We start from the raw sequence: 21,687 nt of genomic DNA, 5'->3' as shown, positions 1-21,687 counted from the left end.
ACACAAACTTTAATCTTATTTTACCTTTTTCTTTGCAAGTACTCATGCAGCTTCCAGTGTCTAGTAAATATTATGTCTTGTCACAGATAACCAGCCATTCAACTAATTGGAGATTTCTATTAAGATTTCTCCTAAATTCTCCCTTCTAGCAGCATTTATTCATCCAAATTCATCTCCCTGAAAATGAAGTCCTACACTTTCTCTGTATTATCAGTTTCTGTAGGAGATACTGGTATCATTTTGGATTAAACAAGCAAAAAATCTTTAAGTCTGCAGAATTTATTCAAACTGTAAGGTCTTGAAAGCACCTTCTTAAGCCACTGAAGACAAAACTCTCAATCTATTTTAGTGCTGTGGAATACATATTCCTCTCTTCCATCAATTTGCTTTGCTTCAATATCCATATTCAGTAAAAAAAACAATAGGGATCAATGAATATTAGGAGAGAAACTGATTACCAAAGAAGGAACTTCATTTAAATTAATTTATAATGCATTTCCTATATAAAAACTTCAATATTTAGTTCTTTACTAGAGCATTAAACACAGAAAACCCATTTCACATTCATACAGGTTTGTTCACGAATCACCTGTACAACAAGAAACGAGATAAGGTGAGCACAACACTAAACAAACATCCTTTCACCGGCTGTCTATCTGGTGCCTTCCATCCACCGTGGCAAAGTTACATTATACCTGTGTCAGTTCTATCAACACTAATTAATCTATCAGTAACCTTCTCCCAAATCCTCCTTCAGTATTTTAAAGGTAACCATTATCTCATAAATCAAAATCCCTGTCTGATTGTCCTGGAGGTCTGTATGTAATAAAATTCTGCTCATAGAAGTTGCCTGTGGGAGATGCTTCTTCCTTTATCTGTCCTTCTTATAAGTGAAGTTGGACCCAGTTTCTGACAATTCAATCTATGTGCCATTTAAGTCTACAGTCTAACAGTTTCATACGAACCACGCGGAGTTTCAACTCAGGGTCTTGGGTTTTTGCCCACCTCCACATAGCAGAGGGAGTCAACTACTCCTCGAGCACATCTTGACACGGTCCCACAGCCCAGCCTACCGTAAAACAATCTCTATCAGCATACATTGGCAGACTACACAGGTTTAAATCACACCAGGAAGCAGTCAGGACAGGTGGCTGCAAAAAATATAGGCTTCCAGGGAGCCAAAACCTGACTTTTTGGAACTAATTTTGTTTTAAGAAGTAAGCTTTCCCTGTCAGCCTCCAGGAACATAGCTCGCTTGAGAAACACCTCTCAGAGGCACTGGCTGGCAGGACACTGTCAGATTGTTTCCAGTACTTTAGGTTTAAAACCATACAGGAATGGCATTTATATTTTCATTGATTAAAAATAATTTTCCCTTCATTTAGGGAGACAATGTCTTTGCATCAAGATAATGGGATGTAGTGTCTAAAAAGTCAGCAATATATCCTTTTGCGAAAGTGAGTCTTGGGGAGAAAGGGCACAATTATTCAAAAAAGTGTTTGCAGGAAAGACTGAACAGTGTAACTGGCTGGAGATCTCTGCCTTGTTACAGATATTCAAGGAAGAAAGATGTGTGGAGGCAAGGAAATTGAGGATTGATGAGAACAGATAATGAGACCCAAGCCTATCACCTCTACCTGAAGCCTGACCTAGGCTGAAAGAAGCAGAAAGCCGAACTGCGATGTGCTGGGAAACAGAGGTCACCTCAGCTGATTCTGCTAAGCACCCTCATCTCAAAATACACCAACAAGGCCCAGGAGGCCCAGAAAAGTCTGACCTGCCTCTCCGCCGGACACGAAACCTCCGATTAGGACAGGAGCCTTCTGATGGGCTACGCAGGTGACGCTTGGACAGCACATGTTGTTCGGAGAAAGGATTCCCACACCCGTTTTTTCTTCTTCCAGACTTGGCAAAAATGCTTCTTTCCACAAGTGGAAGTGTCTGAATGGGTGCTCCCTGCTTCACACCAACACTGCTCTCCCAGTATGGGTAAGTTCAGCCAGCAGCACATTATCCTATTGATTTATTCATGCAAACACTCCACTGCAAGGGGTCACAGAAGCCATGATCCTACAGAAACAATACAAGACTGTGCCCGTATAGAGCCATTGGCATGAAGGGGTATATTTGCTTTCCCCAGACAAGCCTGAGGATATTGATAAGGGTACAAGGCTTCTGCAGGGACAATAGGAAAATTGGGGGGTTTAATTTTATTCTTTAAAGACCTGAACTATGCAAAACCTCAAGAGTGATTTAACAAACAGTGTTTCGAAGAGCCAAGCAGTGCCCAAAAAATGCTTTTAGATAAAGATATTAAAAGGTCAGTGATTTTCAAAATAGGGATAGATTATTCTAACCTGCACTTCTACAAGGGAGCTACAAAGTATTTTGGAGCTTAAAATTAAAACCAAAACAACCCAACAAACACACCCCAAAGCTATTGCAACATCTTATAAAAAAAGCTAAGAGTTGCAAATGCAAAAGCAGTCCTGGCCTGCCTGCAGAACCACCCCAACTCTTCCCAATTCCACAGATCCAATACTAACAGGCAGGTAGCATCCTCCTGCCTGCTCTGCAGCTTCAATAAATACTGCGCTGCGAGAGTAACGGTTCCTGCTCCAGCTAGCTAGAGCCTCACTGATGAGAAAATACACGAAGTACCTGCCGCCCTGGGTGGTCAGACAAGTGCACTACCACATACAGAAGCAGCCTGCGTCTTTAGAGGGATGAAGCACATCTACAAACCCTGATTTCAATTCTAGTCTCAGCTTTCTCAGTCTTCTGGATGGCTCAAGACAGATAATGGCTTTCTTTCCCCCCTTACAATGGGGGGTGAGCCAATGATCTCTGGCCTTACACAAGTGCTACAACAAGTAAGGGTATCTTAGACATTCCCTCAATGAAGTCAAAGTTAAACATAACAAATGCACAAGCCACTGTGCACTCAGTGTGATTTTTATGGCCCAGACGGTACCTGAAGATTTGATGGTAAGAAACAAATATTTTCCTTGTGAAGCACCACACTGGAAACAGAAGTAATGGATGCACTAAAGATCTTTAAAACAGCATTATTGCTGTGTTCTGGGTTAATCAGGCCCATACAATTTGGTACAGAATTAATCATCTAGGACTGTAGTAATAAAGTCTCACTTGGAGGCTGCATCTCTGCCTGGTATAGGCCCAGGCATGCACACTATGTCAGATCGCTGAAAAACCATGGGGAAGAAACAGAAATAGTCATCTTCCCTACCCAAGTGCCTCAGGCATTCTCTCCATCACACCAAACAAGGAGACACAACATCTCCCGTCACAACTTTGCTGGATTTAGTGCAGGTACAAGACATTTTTCTGTGCTTTTTCAGTCATGCGGCAACTAAGAGTTTCATTACAATAACGTATCAAATTTCTATCACAATTAGCTTTATTTGCTCTTAGTTCTCGTTCCCAAAAGGCACACTAGATACTAAAATAGATAAGACTGGTCTAAAATAAAACATTAACTCTTACTGACTGAATAATTTTCTCATTGACAGTGAAACAAATGCAAACTACATAAAGTTAAACAGTAATGACTTTTCTGTAAAACTTCTAGTAAATGAATACTGGTGCTGTTAATTGCTATTAATTCTAGCTTAGTTATAATTTGTGGTATAGGCAGTTGTAGTACTTTTCACCAAAAATGCATCAAACTCAGACATGCTCTGTTTCCTATTAATGTCATCTCTTGTAGAGCTGGGGGCACACACAGACTGGAGGCATCTGTTACACACTGAACAGGGCACTGCATGCTTCTCAGGTTCAGGCAGCCAGTGCGCGGGGGAAGGCTGCTGAGGGAAAAAGAAAAACAACCCACATTTCAGTCTCACTGTGCCTCTTATCCCCTTTCAGCTCCACTGAGGATGCCAGAACGCCCTCGCCTTTACACATCAGGAACATCAGGAGAATGAGACTGCTCTTGGTTATCATACTGGTAACAAAATATTTGGAAGCAGAAGAGAGAGGTGTATTCATGCCTTCTTCCTTTCTTCTTCTCATCATGAGCAGGACTAGACATAGGCTAGTCCCAGCTCTACACAGTAATTTAAAATCAATATAATCACAGTGAACTTTGTCACCTCTGCTTCAGCTGAGTAGGTTTTTCATTCAGGTCCCTTGCCATTTTTCTCCCTGAAAATAAGTTCTTCAGTTTCTAGTCTGCCTTGAAATGAAATAAAGCCATCCTTGGCTTCAACATACCACATAAGCAGTCTCTCAAGAAATGCAAGACACAGAGCAAACTTCCATCATCTGCACATCCCTACATTCAAACACAATGATTTCTATTAAATATTTAGGACTCAAATATTTATATACAGTCAATTAAATTGAGCATTACTTATCCTCCAGGGAATTCTTACCCTCCCTCAGCACAGAAGAGAGGACCAAAGTGCATTTTCTATACTTACTAATAACACAGTAACACCTAAGGCTATAAATAAATCCTTCCCACTAGATGCAAAGACCTTGGAAGCAAACATACAAATCTAGTATAAAAGAAGATATAAAGATCTTGTTGCTAGCCAACACAAATGACCGTCTCTGCCCCAAGGAGCTTACAGTGTAAGCTCCAAGAGACAGTAATGCGGGGAAAAAAAGAAGAGGTGAACGATGTACGAGACCTTTTCCACAGACGTACCCTTCACTCTGGGATACAAGCAATTGGCAAGTCTGACAGGCTACAGAGTAATGCCCCAGGAAAGAACAGTTACTAGTACCAGAAGATACTACCACCAGACCGTCGCTGTAGGTCCTAGCGGGAAGATTTACAGCTAGCATTTTGTACAGAAGAAATCACCAGCTAGCCTTTGTTAATTGTGTTATCATGCTCACTAATTCATACATCTCTCCTACAGCAAAACCTTTTTATTACAGAATTTAAAAAACCAATACTTGAATTTTAAACTTTAATATGAACTTACATTTTAAAACATTAAATTATCCAGCGAAGCGGACGTGAATGTGAAAAAAGGCCATTTCCTCCATCATTTCATTAAATTTGAAAGTACTTATTTATTTTAATAAGTCGAGATGTCCATATGCCAGGAAATTAACATCAAAGAATGTTAAATATGCCCAGTATCACTTAAAAGCCTATGGAGTATTATGCATTTTCAAAAATAGCACAACTCAGCAAAACTACTTTCCCAGCAGTTACTTTTTAGTACAGTTTCCAATAGTACTTTGGGGAAAAAAGCTGAAAATGTTTACCATACTCTGCACTCCAATTCATACAGAAATCATAAGATGCAATGTTGAATGACCTGTCCAGGCACCACACCACAACCACCTTCCCTAATTTAAAGATCTTCTGTTAATGCCAAACAGATGGTTGTCTACCATGCACTCTTCCAAGGGCTTCTGTGCAGACCTCCTTCACTGGCACATATGATCAAGACCATGGATGGCCTCAAACAGAAAGGTTGCAGGGACTTGGACTGTTTTCCCTGAACAGTTATACTTCACTTAGCACAACAGGACAGAATTGTGACTAGTATTTTGATCACTTGAACTACCCAGACGTTCTCCAGTCTTAAGAACCCATCTGCTGAAATTGCAGGGACTCCCTCACAGAAGCGGGACTTAACTGGCATGTTGTCTGACAAGCTACTCATGAGAACTTGCAATTTTGAATAGGGGCCCAAAATGGATTAGCCTGGTTTCCTAAGGAAACAGGCTTATGCACTTGGGCCTTCTATTGCATCTGGTCTACGAATTCCCCTCCCCTCCACCACCACTTTTGAACATGCTGGCTAACTGACCAAATCTGAGTTAAGTGGGTGATCTTACAGATGATACAGCATAGCCACCGGTTTTGTGAAGTGTAAGCGTCAACACAGGAACAGTGGCAGGGAGCACTACTGAAGGCCATGAAAGAAGCTCAAAACTTCTTAGGCATTGGAGACTCTTCACAGGAATATGAAGCACTTAGTTGCTCATAGAGCTACACAGTTCCTTTTTTTTTTAACAGCAGAGAGAGGGGGAGCTCTTAGAACCTTCTCCAGCTCGTAGTCCTCACCTCATTACACCCTGCTTCAGCTATTCATGCATTTAACACCAAGCCATCTCTCAGATGGCTTGTACAAATTTAAGGTAGAGGTAACTTTTCTGTGTTTGCACTGAGAGCAATTAAGTCCTGCAGACATCTGGGGAGCTCTTGTGCAATATAAACAGTAACTGAACTACATACACCGAATCCTTCTTTACAAAAGTCACATCCAATTCTCTCTGCAAACTTATCTTCACATAGCAAATCCCCTTCCTCAGAGATCAGCATATGATAATACCATATCATGCAGATAAGTGTCTCAATTTCAAGTCTCCAGCGACAGAAATATAAATTAAAAACATGATCTGAAGTGCCACAGAAGCTTCCAAGTTGGAATCTATCTGAAAAGTTCATGTCACCTCTGGTTAGGAGCAGACTAGCATCTGGCATGTAAAATGGCTTTTCATACCCCAAGGGGCCAGAAGGCTTCAGCAGCAGCCTGAGCCCAGCAGCCTGAGACACACCACCACACCTCGGGAGCAAAAGACAGCGTGTATAACTGAACGTGATCTAAACTCTCCGTGACTTCACTGCCGTCATTACCTCAGGGTAAATCTTATTTTTGTACTTGAGAAATATATTCACACAAATGCAAAGCAAATCACATAACATTCAATTCTTCATTCTGAGTGCGTCCACTTACCGGTTTGTTCGTACAGGAGCTTAGCACGTGGGATTGACCCCAGTGCCCAAGAACCAGATGATGTGAAATACAGTAAAGGAGTCCTGTGAGGTCCTGATCCAGCACGGTGCAAAAGCACGTGATGAGCATTTAAGGGACCTTCGTCACCTCAGCTCTAGCTGTGAGTATATTACAGGCGAGTTGGGAAGGAGACAAGAGATAGTTGTTTCACTACACCACATAGGAAAAGCAACAGAAACTACAGTCCACATGCCAGTACTCATCACCTTTTGGCATTCAATTGCAGGGAGGTTTCCTCTTTTGTTCGTTTCTGAGGAAATTTATACAGCAAGACAGTTGAGTAAGTCTCAGAAGTGAGTCGGAAATTAAGAACCCCACGTGAAACAGCTCCTCCTGAGCTCTCTGGCATGTGGACAACTTAGATGTTGGCCTGAATGCTCTAATTACAGAAAAAAAAAAAAAAAAAAAAAAAAAAAAAAGAGTACAGGCCAGCTTCAGAGACCTCAGTTCAGCCCTCTGCTCAGCCACACTTGGGTAATCTGAGACATGGCACCCAGACTCTCTGTGCCCTCCTGGTCTTTACAGCTGTGGTCACAACATGACCTTACCTTATAGCAGCTATGCTAGGATAGATGTGTATCTGCGTACATGCCTGCAAGGCTGTAATCCTATAGCAGCGTGGAGCAAACATGCATGAAGTAAGACTGCATTCAAAGAGAAATGTAGGGGAGAGTTTACTTCAGCCACAGGTAGAACAGACTGGCTTAGGTTAAACTCAGCAGTACTGTTTGGAAGACAATAGGCAGGATTTTCTTTGAGATGGAGAAAGACAAAGGCCTAATACTCATGGCAGCAAAGACTCCTTTAGTGGAAGAGTTGCTTGCTGGTCAAGGCAGTCCACTTAAGCATTTTTAAAGCATGTCTCAAAGGCATCTCACCCTACTGAGGGTTCAACCGTAAAGGACTCCGTGAGTCAGCAATGCCCACCAGTCTTTTCTATGTCAGCTCAAGTTGCAATCTTCATATGTCTGCAACAGGGACATAGGGCTCCTAATTCTTCACAAATTAAATCAGTCATCTCACTAACTGTCCCAAAAACATTATCAACAGTCCCACTCACCTCACAACTGGGCAGTGTTAAGAGATGTGAGTGGGTGGGAACACATACTTAGGAAACATTCATTCAGGGTTCAACTGAATTAAACCCACTCGCTTTCCCAGCTCTACAAAAACAGAAGCTTGATACTCAGGTTCTCAGTAAGGCTTGACATTACCTTTATATCACAGAACAACATACCTCTTTAACAAATCATTCCAGTGCCAATAGCCTCCCTCAGATAGGAAGGCTACAGAGATGACCCTTAAGAGTTCAGAGGAGAGTTAAAAACATTTCCAGAAAATCATTCAAGTGCTGTTTAAAGATGTAATTTATATGCACAGCTCTGCACTCCATTGCAGGATTTCATATTTATTTAATTTGATGGTTAAAAGTGTGCCCATCCAACTCTTTGGGCACACGCAGTCTTTAATAAAAAACTTTGTACTTTAGAGCCAAATGTTCAGTGTATTGAATAGGAAAAGAATGCCTTCTTACTCAGGCCCAACATTGTCCCAACCCCACTGGAAAAACCGAGAGCACCAAACAGACTGAGAGCTTCAACAAAGCAGCCAGCACAGGAAGAAGTTCAGTCTGCTGCTGAAGGAAGAATTAAACTCCATAACTGGATCACCTCCAGGAAGGCCTCCTGTTAGCTCAGGAGCTTCACAACACCTGTGCTACTGACATGGTCTCCCCCAAGAAGAGGCAGTCTCCAAGGCAACCAAGATCTCTTCAGTTAGCATTTGATAAGGTTGGATATGTGGCCTAAGGAACCGTGCACAGCACTGAGACTCGGGCTGAATTTCCAACTCTGCTGTATGCCGTATGGGATGTATCAAAGAAGTTACTTAAACCACCCTGTCCTTCAGTTCCCACCATGTAAACACATCTACCTCAGAGATATTACAAGAATTCGGACACCCTCAATGGCTAAGCACTCACACTGCAGTACCAAAGGACACCTCAGAATGTACATAGATGAGAGACTCTTTAATTCTACCTTTCTGTAATAGGCATATGACATTCAGCACAGAAACAACCCATAGCACCTCTACCCACCTACGGCAGACACTGCCCCACCGGCAGCTGAGAAGGTGCTGGGTGGCAATGCCCTGCCAGCAGTCCACCGCAGCACTGCTTCTGCTCACCCTTCCCTTTGCAAAGGAACCCAGCCAGGCAGATGCATTCCTCTTGCAGGCAGGGGCTGCTTTTTCAAGGATCGTACTGATTAAAAACTGCAAGTCTTCGACGCCACGTTCTGCAAGATGGAGACGCTTTCTGGGAAAGGGGAGAGATGGGGCAATTCCTGGGGCAGAGATACTGAAAAGAAGATTATCTTCTGAAGAGCGACTGGAATGACACAAAGCAGCCATCTAACATCGCAAAAATAATAGAAATAATTCTACATCTACTGCAGGACTGGCCTTGCTCAGCCCTTTCATACAAAGACTCCGCTTATATCCTGCGACTAGAATTCTGATTCATTCCTTGATTATTTCATGCTTGGACTATTGCAATAATGTTTGTGCCAAGCTACTTTTTTTTTTTTCTAACTCCACACTACAAGGCTATTCAGAGCTTCCCTGCTTGCTTTGTTTCTCACTGCAGTATCCTTGCTGTTCACATACTTTTTTCCCCATTGTTTTTCTCCTATATGTGTTCAGTTACATATGAAATCAAGACTGGAAGTTCAATGTATTACTGCAATCGTTCAAGAACCTCAAGGCCACAGACTCCAACCTTCTGTGTATCCTCCAGTCCATTTGCTGAGCTTGTATCACAGCTGCTACCCAAATACTCCATCTTTCTTTTGTATGCTTAAAATATAGGCGTTCCACATATTTTTATGTCTAAAGAGCTTGAAATATTGTATACTGTTGCCTATTTCAATGCCTAGAAATCAGCTAAATTGACAACTTTTTGCTGCACTTCAGCACACTTTCAGTTTTATGAAACAGTGCACTGGTTGTTGTCATTCCAGAGGTTTTCTACAAATGTCCCAGTGTTCACACTGAAAGAAAATGCAACAAAAACCACAGTACGTTTAAAGAAGTGAGAGGTCCCCCCTCCCCAGCAAAAGCAGCTCTTTGTGCTTCCTCATTTCAACATAGATAGTCAGAGCTGTGCTTGCAGCAGTGCAAAGTAAAAATACTGTTGATGTAGTATTGGAACAACTGTATCTGAAGCTCTGAAGATTTCATCTAGCATATGTTGTAGTTATTTTATGTTTTTTGTAGTTATTTCATATGTTTGTGCTGTGGTAGGGAAAAGCTTCATGAAAGAATAAAAGTTGAGGGAACGTCTGGTTCTTTGCACCTCTTATATTTAAGCTTCTGAAAGCTGTTCATCTGCCAACGGTCTATCTACTCAAAAAGAGTAAAAAAAAAAAAAAATTCAGTGCATTCAAAAATCAGAGCTTTGCTTTAATGTATTTAAGTCATGAAAAACAATCAACTTCCAGAAAGAACCTTGCCAAAAAAAAGAAGAAAGGCAATTCACCATAAACGTGTCCAACGCTTAAAAATTCAGTCAACCATTTCATTATAGACTGGATACCAGGATTGACTATGACAGTACTTGGAATAAACTGTAAGCGTGGCACACAAGAAAAGGTGGCAAGAAGAAGTAAACAGTATTAATGGTATTCAATAAGGAAATCGTGTCTGTGTCTAAGTAGAAACTAAATTACTATCTGAGGTTTTCTTAGCAGATTATTTAGAAACTTGCCAATAGACAAACAAAGTAAATGACAAGACTCTCAATCAGAGCTGTGTTCCCCAGCAAAATGGCTTAGTAAAAATGATACAGACTACTTGGACTGCTTCTGGCAATTGTGGCTCTCCTTAGAGGACTGCTAATGTTAAATACTCAACACAAACATGTGATTGTGAATTCCTTATTCACGCTAGCTTATGGTTAGGAAGATATATCCTGTTCTCAGGGATAGGAACTCGAAAACTTATTTCTTCATCCTCATAAAAAGAAAAGATAGTATTTTTTATTTGTTACTTCACAATGCGGAATAGCTAAAGCAAGATAAAAAGCATTCTCCACCCAGTAAGCACACATTTTGATACAGATTCTGCAGACAAGTACGTGTCTAGTGCACATTTGTACAGTGCCTAGCTCATGGACATGAAGACTCATGACCCAGTACCGTCAGAATACAAACAATCAAAATATACAGATGGTATTTCCCTTTTATTTGAGGAAACACAAAGCAGTATACCACTTGCGTTAGCTGTGCACATTAAAAATCAGGGTTCATGCTTAGACTGTAACAGCAAACTCTCAAGCTATGGTTTTCCATGTTTCTCTTATGAAAAAGCGTAGCATTGATTTCTGGAACAACTGTTACTCTAATAAGATTGCACATAGAAACGAATGCATCACAGCTGGTTTCAGCAGGGTTCAGTGAAGACTACCATTCACCTCTGATGAATGCAGATTAAAATATTCAAAGCTTAGTTTACTGATCAGATCAGATATTAATAGGAATATTTTTCCTAGTTCTCTCAGCTTAGTTCCTCTTTAGAAAGTCTGCTTAAAAGGGTGAGGAAGGGAGAGCACCGGAACCTGCTCATTTTGACCAACCTGCATTTAGCAGAGGTGATTACAGCGGAACGATAACTGTGCATGAGGTATGCCAGAGTTTTGGTCAATATCAAGATTTATTATTCTGAGGGACCGAAAGAGTGAAATACTGACCATGGCAAATAGGCCATTAGTTACCTCTCAGTTCAATAAGTCTTGATGCTTTCCTTACTATGTGCTGATTATTTCCTGTCCAATTCACATTAGCAGCTTATTTAATGAGAACAATCTAAGCAAAGAGAGAAAAATTCACACATTTACAAAGGACATCACCAAGTTACATTTCATGACAGTTAACACCATTTGCTATTCTTTCAGGAAATAACCTTTACTGATCTTTCCTGTTTTAATGCCAGCAATTGCTTTTGAGAAGAACACTCAATTCTTATATTCACCACTAGTTATATCTTAAATAATAGCATCTTAAAGGACAGCAGTAACTGCCTAAGTGTTGTAGGACAAAGCATTCACACACTGATAGTGTCCACTAGCATGACAGCACGGCCACGGTTCCTATTCTTAATGGACACTTTTCCCCACTCACAGGGTCATCCCTACTCTTGTGAAGCCTATTTTTCTCCTATTAACTCCTACTAATGTTCATGGTAGTTGCACAGAATCTCAGAGAGAAAGGATCCAACATTTTAGGCAGAAAAAACATCAGTAAGGGCATGCATAAAGAACGAAATAAGTAGTGCTAATAATTTCACACAGAAAATGAGATATCAAAGGTACAAAGAGAAAAGGGGTGCCTTGAATACACCATAAGATTAAAGAGAAAAAACAACTGTATGCATTTTCTACATAGGGTTCTCTTTACAAAGCCACAGCTAAATAAACAAGTAAAAAGAACACGTATACATCCTTGGCCAGTGTCTGCTTTTTTGTTCTCTGAGATGCCCAAGTGGTTTTGATTACTTAAAAGAGAGTATTCCTTGAATTAGTCAGCTTGCAACACCAAGGCTGATCAGCAGAACAGCCGTCAAAAGAGCAGGGTACACCAGCCCTGCCAGTGCCAGCACCACGGCTCAACTGGGAAACTCCAGTGACAAAAGCACCATCGCCTACCACATCCTGCCCCAGGACAGCACAGCCTCCCATTCCATACCCATTGATCACACCTGTTAATACTGGGAATAATTAGACAGCACATCTGAAGACTCCAAGAGGATTTTCCCCAATTTGAGTTAACAGAGTAAGGAGCAATGTTTCCCCACAGCTACTGCTGGTTTTCCACAGTCTCATGCAATGATTGCCACATTAACTTTACATAGTAGTTTTTCAGAAAAACAGATATGGGTAGGTATAGGCCCTTCAGAGCTACTATCACTTCAGATATAAGCATCTGCATCAGCATCTCATACCATAATCTCCTCCTAAAGCCCCTACCCTCTCACTACCCATTTTTGGGGCTACTGCAAGGCAAAACAGGGTCTGCTCAGGTCACCAACAAAATGTTCTCAGCACCCACAAATGCAACACTTGACACTGAGAGGCATCTTTAAATGTCTGGAATATTATGCTTTGTGAAGTAGCATACATTACACAAGGGAGGGCCAGTCAGAAAGCCCTGGATCTGGTAGACGTTTCAGTTGCATATTTCTGTAGGATTTCTTTTCAAGTTTTATTTGTTTGTTTTTTTTTTTTTAAAAGCAGCTTATATATTTACCAAAATATTTCCACACTGATGACAAGGCACCTGAACTACTATCTGTCACTATTATGGGTATTATTAACATACTGAGTTCTGTGGCAATTATAAGGATGTGCTGAAAATCATTTCAAACTTGACCGTTCAGTCATTAGCCTAAGAGAAAAGATTATTATGGAAAGAAAAGACTGCACTGAAGCACATACATTCAGGATCCACACCTACTTCTTGCCTTGACTGTGCTGTGCCTATTCCACATTCCTGTTACACTGCAAATAATGTGGCCAGTCGCAGTTTAGGAAGTCTTTGGCAAACCGTAAGACACGATCATGGAATAAATACTTTGCCAAAACATACACAAATACACACGCACGGAGAAATCTCCCTAGAAATGTAGTTTGAGCTTCCTGAAAAATCCTAAAAAGAACATCTAGGAGATCACAGTCTCTGTTCAGTTTTGCAGTTCCTATTTAAAGACAAGTTAGTCTTCTGTTTTCAGTGTTTGCTCACTTCTGAATTTGGTTTAAAGAGCTGCTAGCATAGACTTAACGAAGTTTCTTCTGAAAGGCTGATTGTGTTTCCTTCTGTCTTGTTGACAGAACCCATTTAAAATGGGCCTTCTTCATTTAATTATCTAGTCTTTATTTTTGCAAGTTTTATTTCTGAACTGGAATAAATGTTATAGTCCGAATTGTGCCTGTAGACAACAGGCTTATTTCATAAGGCTTAAAAATCCTTTCCTTTACAATCAGTGAAGCGAGAGCTCTGTGGTACAGGCTCCGCGGCTTTGTCCAGGGCACATGCAGTACGAGCACAGGGCATGGACGTCCACAGGGTCCTGTCGCAGGGACATTTAGGTGCGTAGGTGCCTTACATAAATGTTACAGACCCGAGGGCTGTCTGACTCCTGATCAATAATTCAAGTTTATCATCTCTAAACTCTTGTGCCTGAGAGGAGCAATATTACCAGGCAGGACATGGTAATGCTATAGATCGCTCATAAAACCAGGAAAATTCCAGATCTCCAGAGTTTAAACCAGCTCCTGGACAGTTCACCCTCCACAAGAGCATGGAGCAGCAGAAGGGTTTGCTACAGGGTACAGAGGAATTACTCTAAAAGCACAGTATAGGACAGATGCATCCTGTGGAAGATAAAGACTTGAGGGCTTTCTGCAAAACGCCTGTGCCCTTTTTCTGCCCCCAGGGAGGAAAACCACAACTGGCTGGCTGCTTTCAGAGCTCTCCACCCCCACCTCAGGATTTATTACAGAACACTTAAGCCCCAAAATACAAAAGCTCTGCAAGCAGGCAGGCACAGCCATAAACATAGAGAGGCCTCTGCTGCTATAAATCAGTACAGCTCAACTGAAATCAATACAAAGCCTAATGTAGGCCCAGCAGAGACATGGGTGCTCTGGTCAATATCGGGGTTCAACAGCTGGCTGTCCACTGATGGCTGGCAGAAGTTGTCCTCACCTTTTTTACTCTAGTTGGCAAATTCCCTTAGAATAAACTTCAGATTCACCAGCGCACAGTCTAGCATAACTTTCTTCCCTGCCCATAATTGCTGGGGCTGGCCCAGCAGATGTTGTACAACTAACCGTAGGGGAGCTGGCCTAACCATTTGAGGATAGGGAAGGGAAGCAGCCTACCGGATAATGTCTGTAAAAGAGCTTGGAAACCACTGACACAGGCTAATTGCTTACTGCAGAGTAAAGTTTCCACCCTCTGTAGGCTCATTTGATGTAAACTTCCTAGTCATGTCCAAAACCCTAGCAGCGGGACAAACGTTGTCAGTACATAAACTGCTTAGCCAAGCCCTGCTCAGGGTTCCTGGGAAATATTCTGGGGAATGAGGAAGCAAGGAGAAAGAAACAGGTAACATGATCATCCTCCTCACTGTGCTCAGCTAGAAACAAACATCTGTCTGGCATCTGGGCTCTGCCACCCACCATTTATTCCCATCTTCAACCTAAACACAGAAGCTGGGCATTTTCATTACCTCCGGTCCCCTCGGTGAGCAAATATGGACAAAAGACATCAGATAAGAGAGGCTGAACTGCCTGAAAATCCTGCACGGAGCTGGAAGGAACCGAATGAGGGGAGGAAAGAGAGAGAAACTCCTACATATAAAAAGCCATGACAAAGCAGCAGCCTGTAGAAACACCCAATTGCTAACTTTCCCCACCTAACTGCTCATCTTAACTTCCTCCCTTTCTCAGGGAGATGCTGGCAATACTGGGACTCCTGCAGGACATAGCATCAACCCTGGAAAATTGCTTTAGAAATAACCATGTCTTTCCCAAGTCTCTACATGCTTTTGCATTTTCCCCTCTCAGACACAACCCAAATCATTGTCTGCAACTCAGCATTCGCCCTGCTCCTCCTGCTCCCAGGCACTCGATGTGGGGCTGGTTCGGCAGGGCAGAGTCGCTCCTCCTCACAGGTAGAGACCGCAACGTGGGTCAGGAGGACAGCGGATCTCCATCCACATCCAGGATGGGCTTGCTCAGATGCAGTATACGCGCAACACGTCCAGCCAGGGCACGCAGTACCTCGGTCGTTTGCTCACACCTGTATTTCGTGTCACTAAACCTTTGGCGAAGACCCACGTTTTTGCAGCTGGAACACTTAGTCCCAATCCACATACTCCTGGAATGGCATTTCAAGTCACTGTTCAAACAGTAGCCTGACAAAGCATCCTGAGAAAACGATATTATATCCTCTCTTCTGGTTTCTTGACAAGTGCTTGTAAATATATCATTCCCACCTTTTCCATCTCCTAATTTACTCCTTTTATCAGCAATAGTGACAAAAAGGTTCTAATTAGATAGCACTAATCAGGTAGGATGGTATGTGATTGACACCTGAGAAGTCACTATCTGTTCTCTGAAAACAGATTGGCTATTTTCCTCATAAAAGCAGGAGATTTATCAACAGACAAAAGGATGCAAGGCCCCAAAAGGTAAGGTATAATTACACATCAGGACCATACATTTTATTTTGACATAAATCTAAAAGGATTCGTGGGTGGTAAAAGCTTTTTTGGAGGGGTGAACAAGTGATATTACTCATAAAGGAAGAACACCACCATCACAAAAATAGAATTAGGAAAACTGTCTATGCATAAACTGGTGTGTGGTGGGTTTGTGATTTTTTGTTGCTTTGTTTGTTTGGGGATTTTCTGGGTTTGGTTGGGTTTTGGGATGGGTTTTTTGGGGGGTGGCGGGTGGTGTCCTTCCCCCTCATGCCCCCCCCCTTTTTTTTTAAACCAGGACAGGTTAAAAAAAAAAAAAAAAAAAAGTCCAGTAACTCAAGCAAAGAGTTTTGACACATATGACAACAGAATAATTCCACTAGTGTTTTACCTTTTTTAAAACATTTTCATTTAACCATCTGCAATGAATATTCCAAATATATTTTTCAGTAACAGAAACAAAATAAACCTGCCAAGTGGCACTTAACTTGTAATATTTTACACAAGACAGCACATAGGAACAGGCCATTCATTCCAACATATAATTTTTTCCTTTATTTGCTTATTTCTACTCTTCGTAAGTTTGGGGGGTTAAAAACTAAAAAAGTTATTTTAAGCTGCAATATGGAAATATATCTTGTGGCAATATTTGTCCATCTGATAATCTCAAAGTTTAAAGAAGAATGATCGTTTGTCCTACATTACTAAAATGTTTAGATTTATTTTACTTGCATGACCTCATTTGCAAATGAGATAGCTTGTATTTTGAGATCTAACAGAGAAAACTTCTGACGTGGTACTTTGTGTATTAATGGAAAAAACTCTAAGCTTACCTATAATCATTCATTTCCAATGAAATTTATGGTCTGTATAAAAGAGAGGAGTTGGCAGTCAAAGAATTAACATTTGCCTGTTTATCTGGTATCAGTATTCAGACTTCTTAGAAAGTAACATTTTTCCTTTAGCTAAAACTAGGCCTGCACAACATTCGTCTTGGACGAGCACCAAATGTTTGAAATGCATCTCAGATCTTCCAAAAAAGCACGCACAAGTTCATTATAAAACTTTTTAGATATTAGACATTTTTCCATAGAGTCAACATAGCTGTTAACATGATTTCAAGTTGTTAGGTTTTTAAACAAATTCAAATACAGATCTGCAATTTTCTAGACCTGAACCAACCATCAAACCATACGTCAAAGACATAATTCTGAAGTATATTTTGATTTGTGGCATTTCAGAACTGTGCAGACACATCAGGTTTTCTGTAAGACTTATAAGCGCAGTGGGACAAAATAAAATACCCTCCCAATATCCTACCTTCCCAGCATCACACAACCTGGTGTGATGCTGCACTGACAGGTCTCATTTGTCGTCATTGTACACTACCACATGCACAGAAAGAAATAATTGTAAAATTTCTAGGGTTTGTTTTTTTATCTGGATGTATACATGGATGCTTACAGTATTCCTAGAAGGCTCGACAGGGTAAGCAAATGGTGAGCTTGGGCTTGAACAGGGAGAGTAAAGAAATGTTTGTAGAAGTATGCCTTTTTAAGGGTGTGTTAAAAAACTAAAAGAAGACTGAGAGAAGGAGCAGAGTAATAAGGCAAATCCTGCAGGTAAATGGCAGGAATGCAAGAAAGGAGAGAATGTGTGCAGAGGGAGTTTGCAAGGAAGTCAGCAGAAGAGAATACAATGTACAACTAATTTAAACTACTTCTGAGCATAGTAGTAACAAAAAGCAAGTAAACAATTTGGTGTTGGAGGTCTTTCATGTTCCAGTCCTTCAAAGTCGTCAACTCACCCGAGTATGCCCAGTAAGGATCCCCTGAAGCCTTTCGCCTCCGTATCTGCACAGAACTACCATGTCTGTTTTCATGCAGAGAGCCAACATAACCTTCAGTCAGAGCTGGGAAGAGAAGAAGCAAGAATCATTAGGATAGTGGTGTTTACTCCCTGGAGTTTACACTGTGAAGCTTAAATCATTGCTGAGCAGAGACTACAAACTTGGCATCGCTTAAAAAAAAAAAAAAAATTTAACAAGCATGTTCTTCACCCATGAAAACCCACCATCCAAAAGATGATTCACAGAAGCCAGGACTCACTGATGACATTATTCTGATCTGGCACATGCCTGCGTAACTCCAGTAATTTCCATAAGGAAATTCTGATATACACAAGCAAACAAGTATGAGCCATGACATATAACCAAACGTTCTCTGTCTAGACCCAAAAGACAGCTTACTTTGCTAGTGACTACAAAACTACTAATTGTAATTCAACACAAAAATTATCAAGATACTTACTTAAAAGAATACAGATGCAAGCGCGTGGAACATGCCAGTCCAGTGTTATCCAGGTTATCACAATTGCACCTATTTTAAACCACCTCTGAAAATCCCATGTAGGACAGTTTCACTCAGGACCGAATGAATCTCTTCCATGTACAGCCTGCAGACCTGAGCCCACAGTGCATTGGGTAACAGTCTCAACACAAGCAAGACTCAAGTAACATCACCTCATATGATTCACTCAAGCAAGGCAGACACGTAGCACTGCCTTCTAGCCAGAGGAAGGTTGCGTATGTCAGACAAAATACTCAGCGTGCAATACCAATGCCTTATGACATGAAAGGGAGAGGCCAGTAATGAAAAAAATCTTTGTAAAACTTCACAAGCTAGAAGGAATTAAATTCATCAACCAAAACAGAACAGAATGCATCCTACGTTGCATCTCAGGATTTTTCTTTTATACCTCAAACAGCATTTTTTTTTTTCTTGTAAAGCAATGCATAGCTTCCACAAGGACATGGGTTGTTTAGGGGTTTTATGTGCAAATTTTGCTTATTGTTTCTATGTATCTGACCAAACCAAACTGGAGGTGTGTGAATTCACAAATGTCAGTGATAAGTCAACTACCCTTCTCAGAGCACCACAGCCAAAAACTTTTGTGCTATAATAAATGCAAACAAAGACCCTTTAGCTCCACAGACACAGAATGTAAAGACCAAGTATGCACCAACTGGCTCCATGGAATTTTAAGTCCTACTGAACCCAAACCACTTATTTGATCAGTAAGAAACCAGCTGAATAATTCAAATTAAAACTTCATCAAACCATGTAAAGCACTGCTACCCGTATGCAGTCACCAAGCGCTGCATTCCCTTCTGTTCCCAGGCCAGTTACAGCTGGGCTGAAACAAAGCTTGTAACAGGACTTTATTGAACATTAAGCACCAGTAAGTCAGAATTTGGCTTCCTTTCCCTTTAGAAAAGCTTCTGGGTGACACCCCCTTTGTACCACAGTAGCAGAGAGCATGCTATGCCCAAGGCCTATCCAGGTATGCTAAACAGCTCTATAGACAACCTTCACTCTGCAACGTGGATCATGGATTTCTGTAGAATTTGGAATCCTGAAGGGGTAGGAAAAGTCATGCTATCTCAGGAAAGGCATTACAGGTTTGGCCCTGCCAAATTTTTTCTTGTGCGAGCAAAGGTACTAATTGTGGAATTTATTATGAGCCCCCAATTTGAATGAGTTTTGCAGATTTCTTGGCAAATTTCTAAATGCTATTTCACTCCAGGCTGTGAACTAGAAACCCTGGAACACACCATGCTACCAGGATTTGTAGGCAACACTGTATCACATACCTTATTTTCCTTCTCTGATTTACCCTAATAGGTCTACCTGGTTGGGAGGCAACAGGCAGTCATTTCAACAGGAAAGAACAGGTAAGGGATGTGGAGACCCAAACCCTCTTGGGGAAAAAAACCAAACCAAACAAAAAAAAAAAACCCAAACCCCCCAAAACCCCCAAACAAAACAACCAAAAAAACTGAGCAAAGATCAGAGACCATGAAAATCCCAAAGAAGAGAACATAGAAACAACCTAGATGGATGGCCAGAAAGGTTATCAGAAAAAAATGGCCTGATTATTCACTTAGCACATGTGCTGAGAAATACACCTGAAGCCCCTCCTTATTACGAAATGAAAGACAAAAGCAGTTTTCTTCCAAGCATCCTCTACATAGAGGAGGCAAATAGTTGCGGGGGTTTTGTCACCCAGAAAAATTGATTCTTGCAAGCAGAAGGAAGATTTCACCCTGCCTCCTCCAAGGAGTAAGGTACTCCTGCAGGTATCTGCTTAGTAAGGCCTTCTGTGTGCCTTACCATCAGAAGAAAGAAACTATGTCTAAATAACCTATATTTGTTGAAGGTAAAAAGGCTCCGACTCAGTGCAAAACATCTGAAGTTGTAAACCCCTTTGTACTCCTAGCTGGAACCGTCAAAAAGCCACATGGCAACCATGGTATGGCTATGAATCATACCATTGATTTTCAGTATCCTCTGCACAGAAAATTAAATTATGCAAATCCAAGCCTTTATGAATGCCTAACTTTAATGTGAAATTGAACATTTGCTTTAGTCAGGATCTTATTTATGCAATTAAAAACCTGACATTCTTGTGAAAATATGCAGTTTTAGTTTTCTGCATAGTCACTTAATGGATTTGTACATTTATTTATACTTATAAATGGTGAAAAGCCATGCTGTACGCAGATTTATTTCCACCAAAACGGATGTTACTAACCAAGAGGGGAGTTCAAGTATTTGTCAAGAGAACTGTGGGGAGGAACTTGCTGGTTATACTGCTAAATATCTTCTGTAGGACTGAAAAAGAAACAAATTGGAACATCCTGTTCTAAATAAAATCCTACATCACTGTTAGGCAGCCCAACATTAATGTCAATAGTCCCCTTACAAACATGCAGTAGTTCAGTAGTCATTAGCAGTTTAGAGAAGATACACTTTTACTGGATAGCTGCGGAAACTCTGGGAAAAGGATGATAGGTCAAGATCTTTGGCCACGCTGTGAACTGGAAAGGTAATGGTCTGTCTCTATCAAACTGGCACAGTTCCCCAGCCCGTTCACTGTATGGCCAATTTCTGCATGGGGCCACACAAACACTCCAAGAAAACACTGTGGGAACAAATAGCTATTGTTGGCAGTATCTCATACTGGTAAAGTCATCAGGAAACCACAGACTCAATCTCATGGTGCTTTTGTTCTGTGCTGTCAACTGGGGTCAATGGACTCTCTCCTACTGAAGAGGTGGAAGGTACAGAACAGAGCATACAGTTGCTTTTCAGATAAAAGTTTGGAAGAACCAAAGCATTCAAGTCAAGTTATTTCAAAGAAGAAAGTGCTTCATATACCAAAACGATCTTATGTTTCAGGCAGAATCGTTACTTTTTCTAGATTTTGGGGTGGGCTGGGCACGTACCTTCCAACCAAAACAACTTGACACCACCAATGAAAATTTAACAGGCATCTATTTCAGTGTTGCTGAATCTGCTTCTTATATCTGAAAATATATACAGCTAAAACATTTTGTTTAGCTGCAGCCATTAGAGTACATTTATTCATTTTTGTGAAATGCTCCAATTCCATGGTTTCAGAAGCTATACATGCAAATACGTGACTCAAACTCAACTGACATCTGCCCGTGTTTCTAATGCCCAAAGAAGTTTTGGAGAAAATATTTAAGAAAGTTGTTGTATTAATACCAATCGCTACAGGTTTCCACAAGTCTTTTTCAGCTGGGAGACAGTTAACAGTTCAAGAACAGAGAGCA

General features: G+C 41.0%; 1 protein-coding gene across 2 annotated transcripts in view; it reads right to left on the bottom strand.

The window, feature by feature from the left end:
• PTPRG (protein tyrosine phosphatase receptor type G) overlaps positions 1-21,687 on the bottom strand; it is a 414,402-nt gene that overhangs the window by 301,069 nt on the left and 91,646 nt on the right. For both annotated transcript variants that reach the window (XM_052776380.1, XM_052776379.1), the window contains exon 2: positions 17,857-17,961. In XM_052776380.1, the coding sequence (XP_052632340.1) occupies positions 17,857-17,961 (105 nt within the window). The remainder of the gene's footprint in view (positions 1-17,856; positions 17,962-21,687) is intronic.

Source organism: Harpia harpyja, chromosome Z (genome assembly GCF_026419915.1).
Source record: "Harpia harpyja isolate bHarHar1 chromosome Z, bHarHar1 primary haplotype, whole genome shotgun sequence".
NCBI classification, from domain to species: Eukaryota; Metazoa; Chordata; class Aves; order Accipitriformes; family Accipitridae; genus Harpia; species Harpia harpyja.
This window is presented reverse-complemented; position numbering and strand designations above follow the sequence as displayed.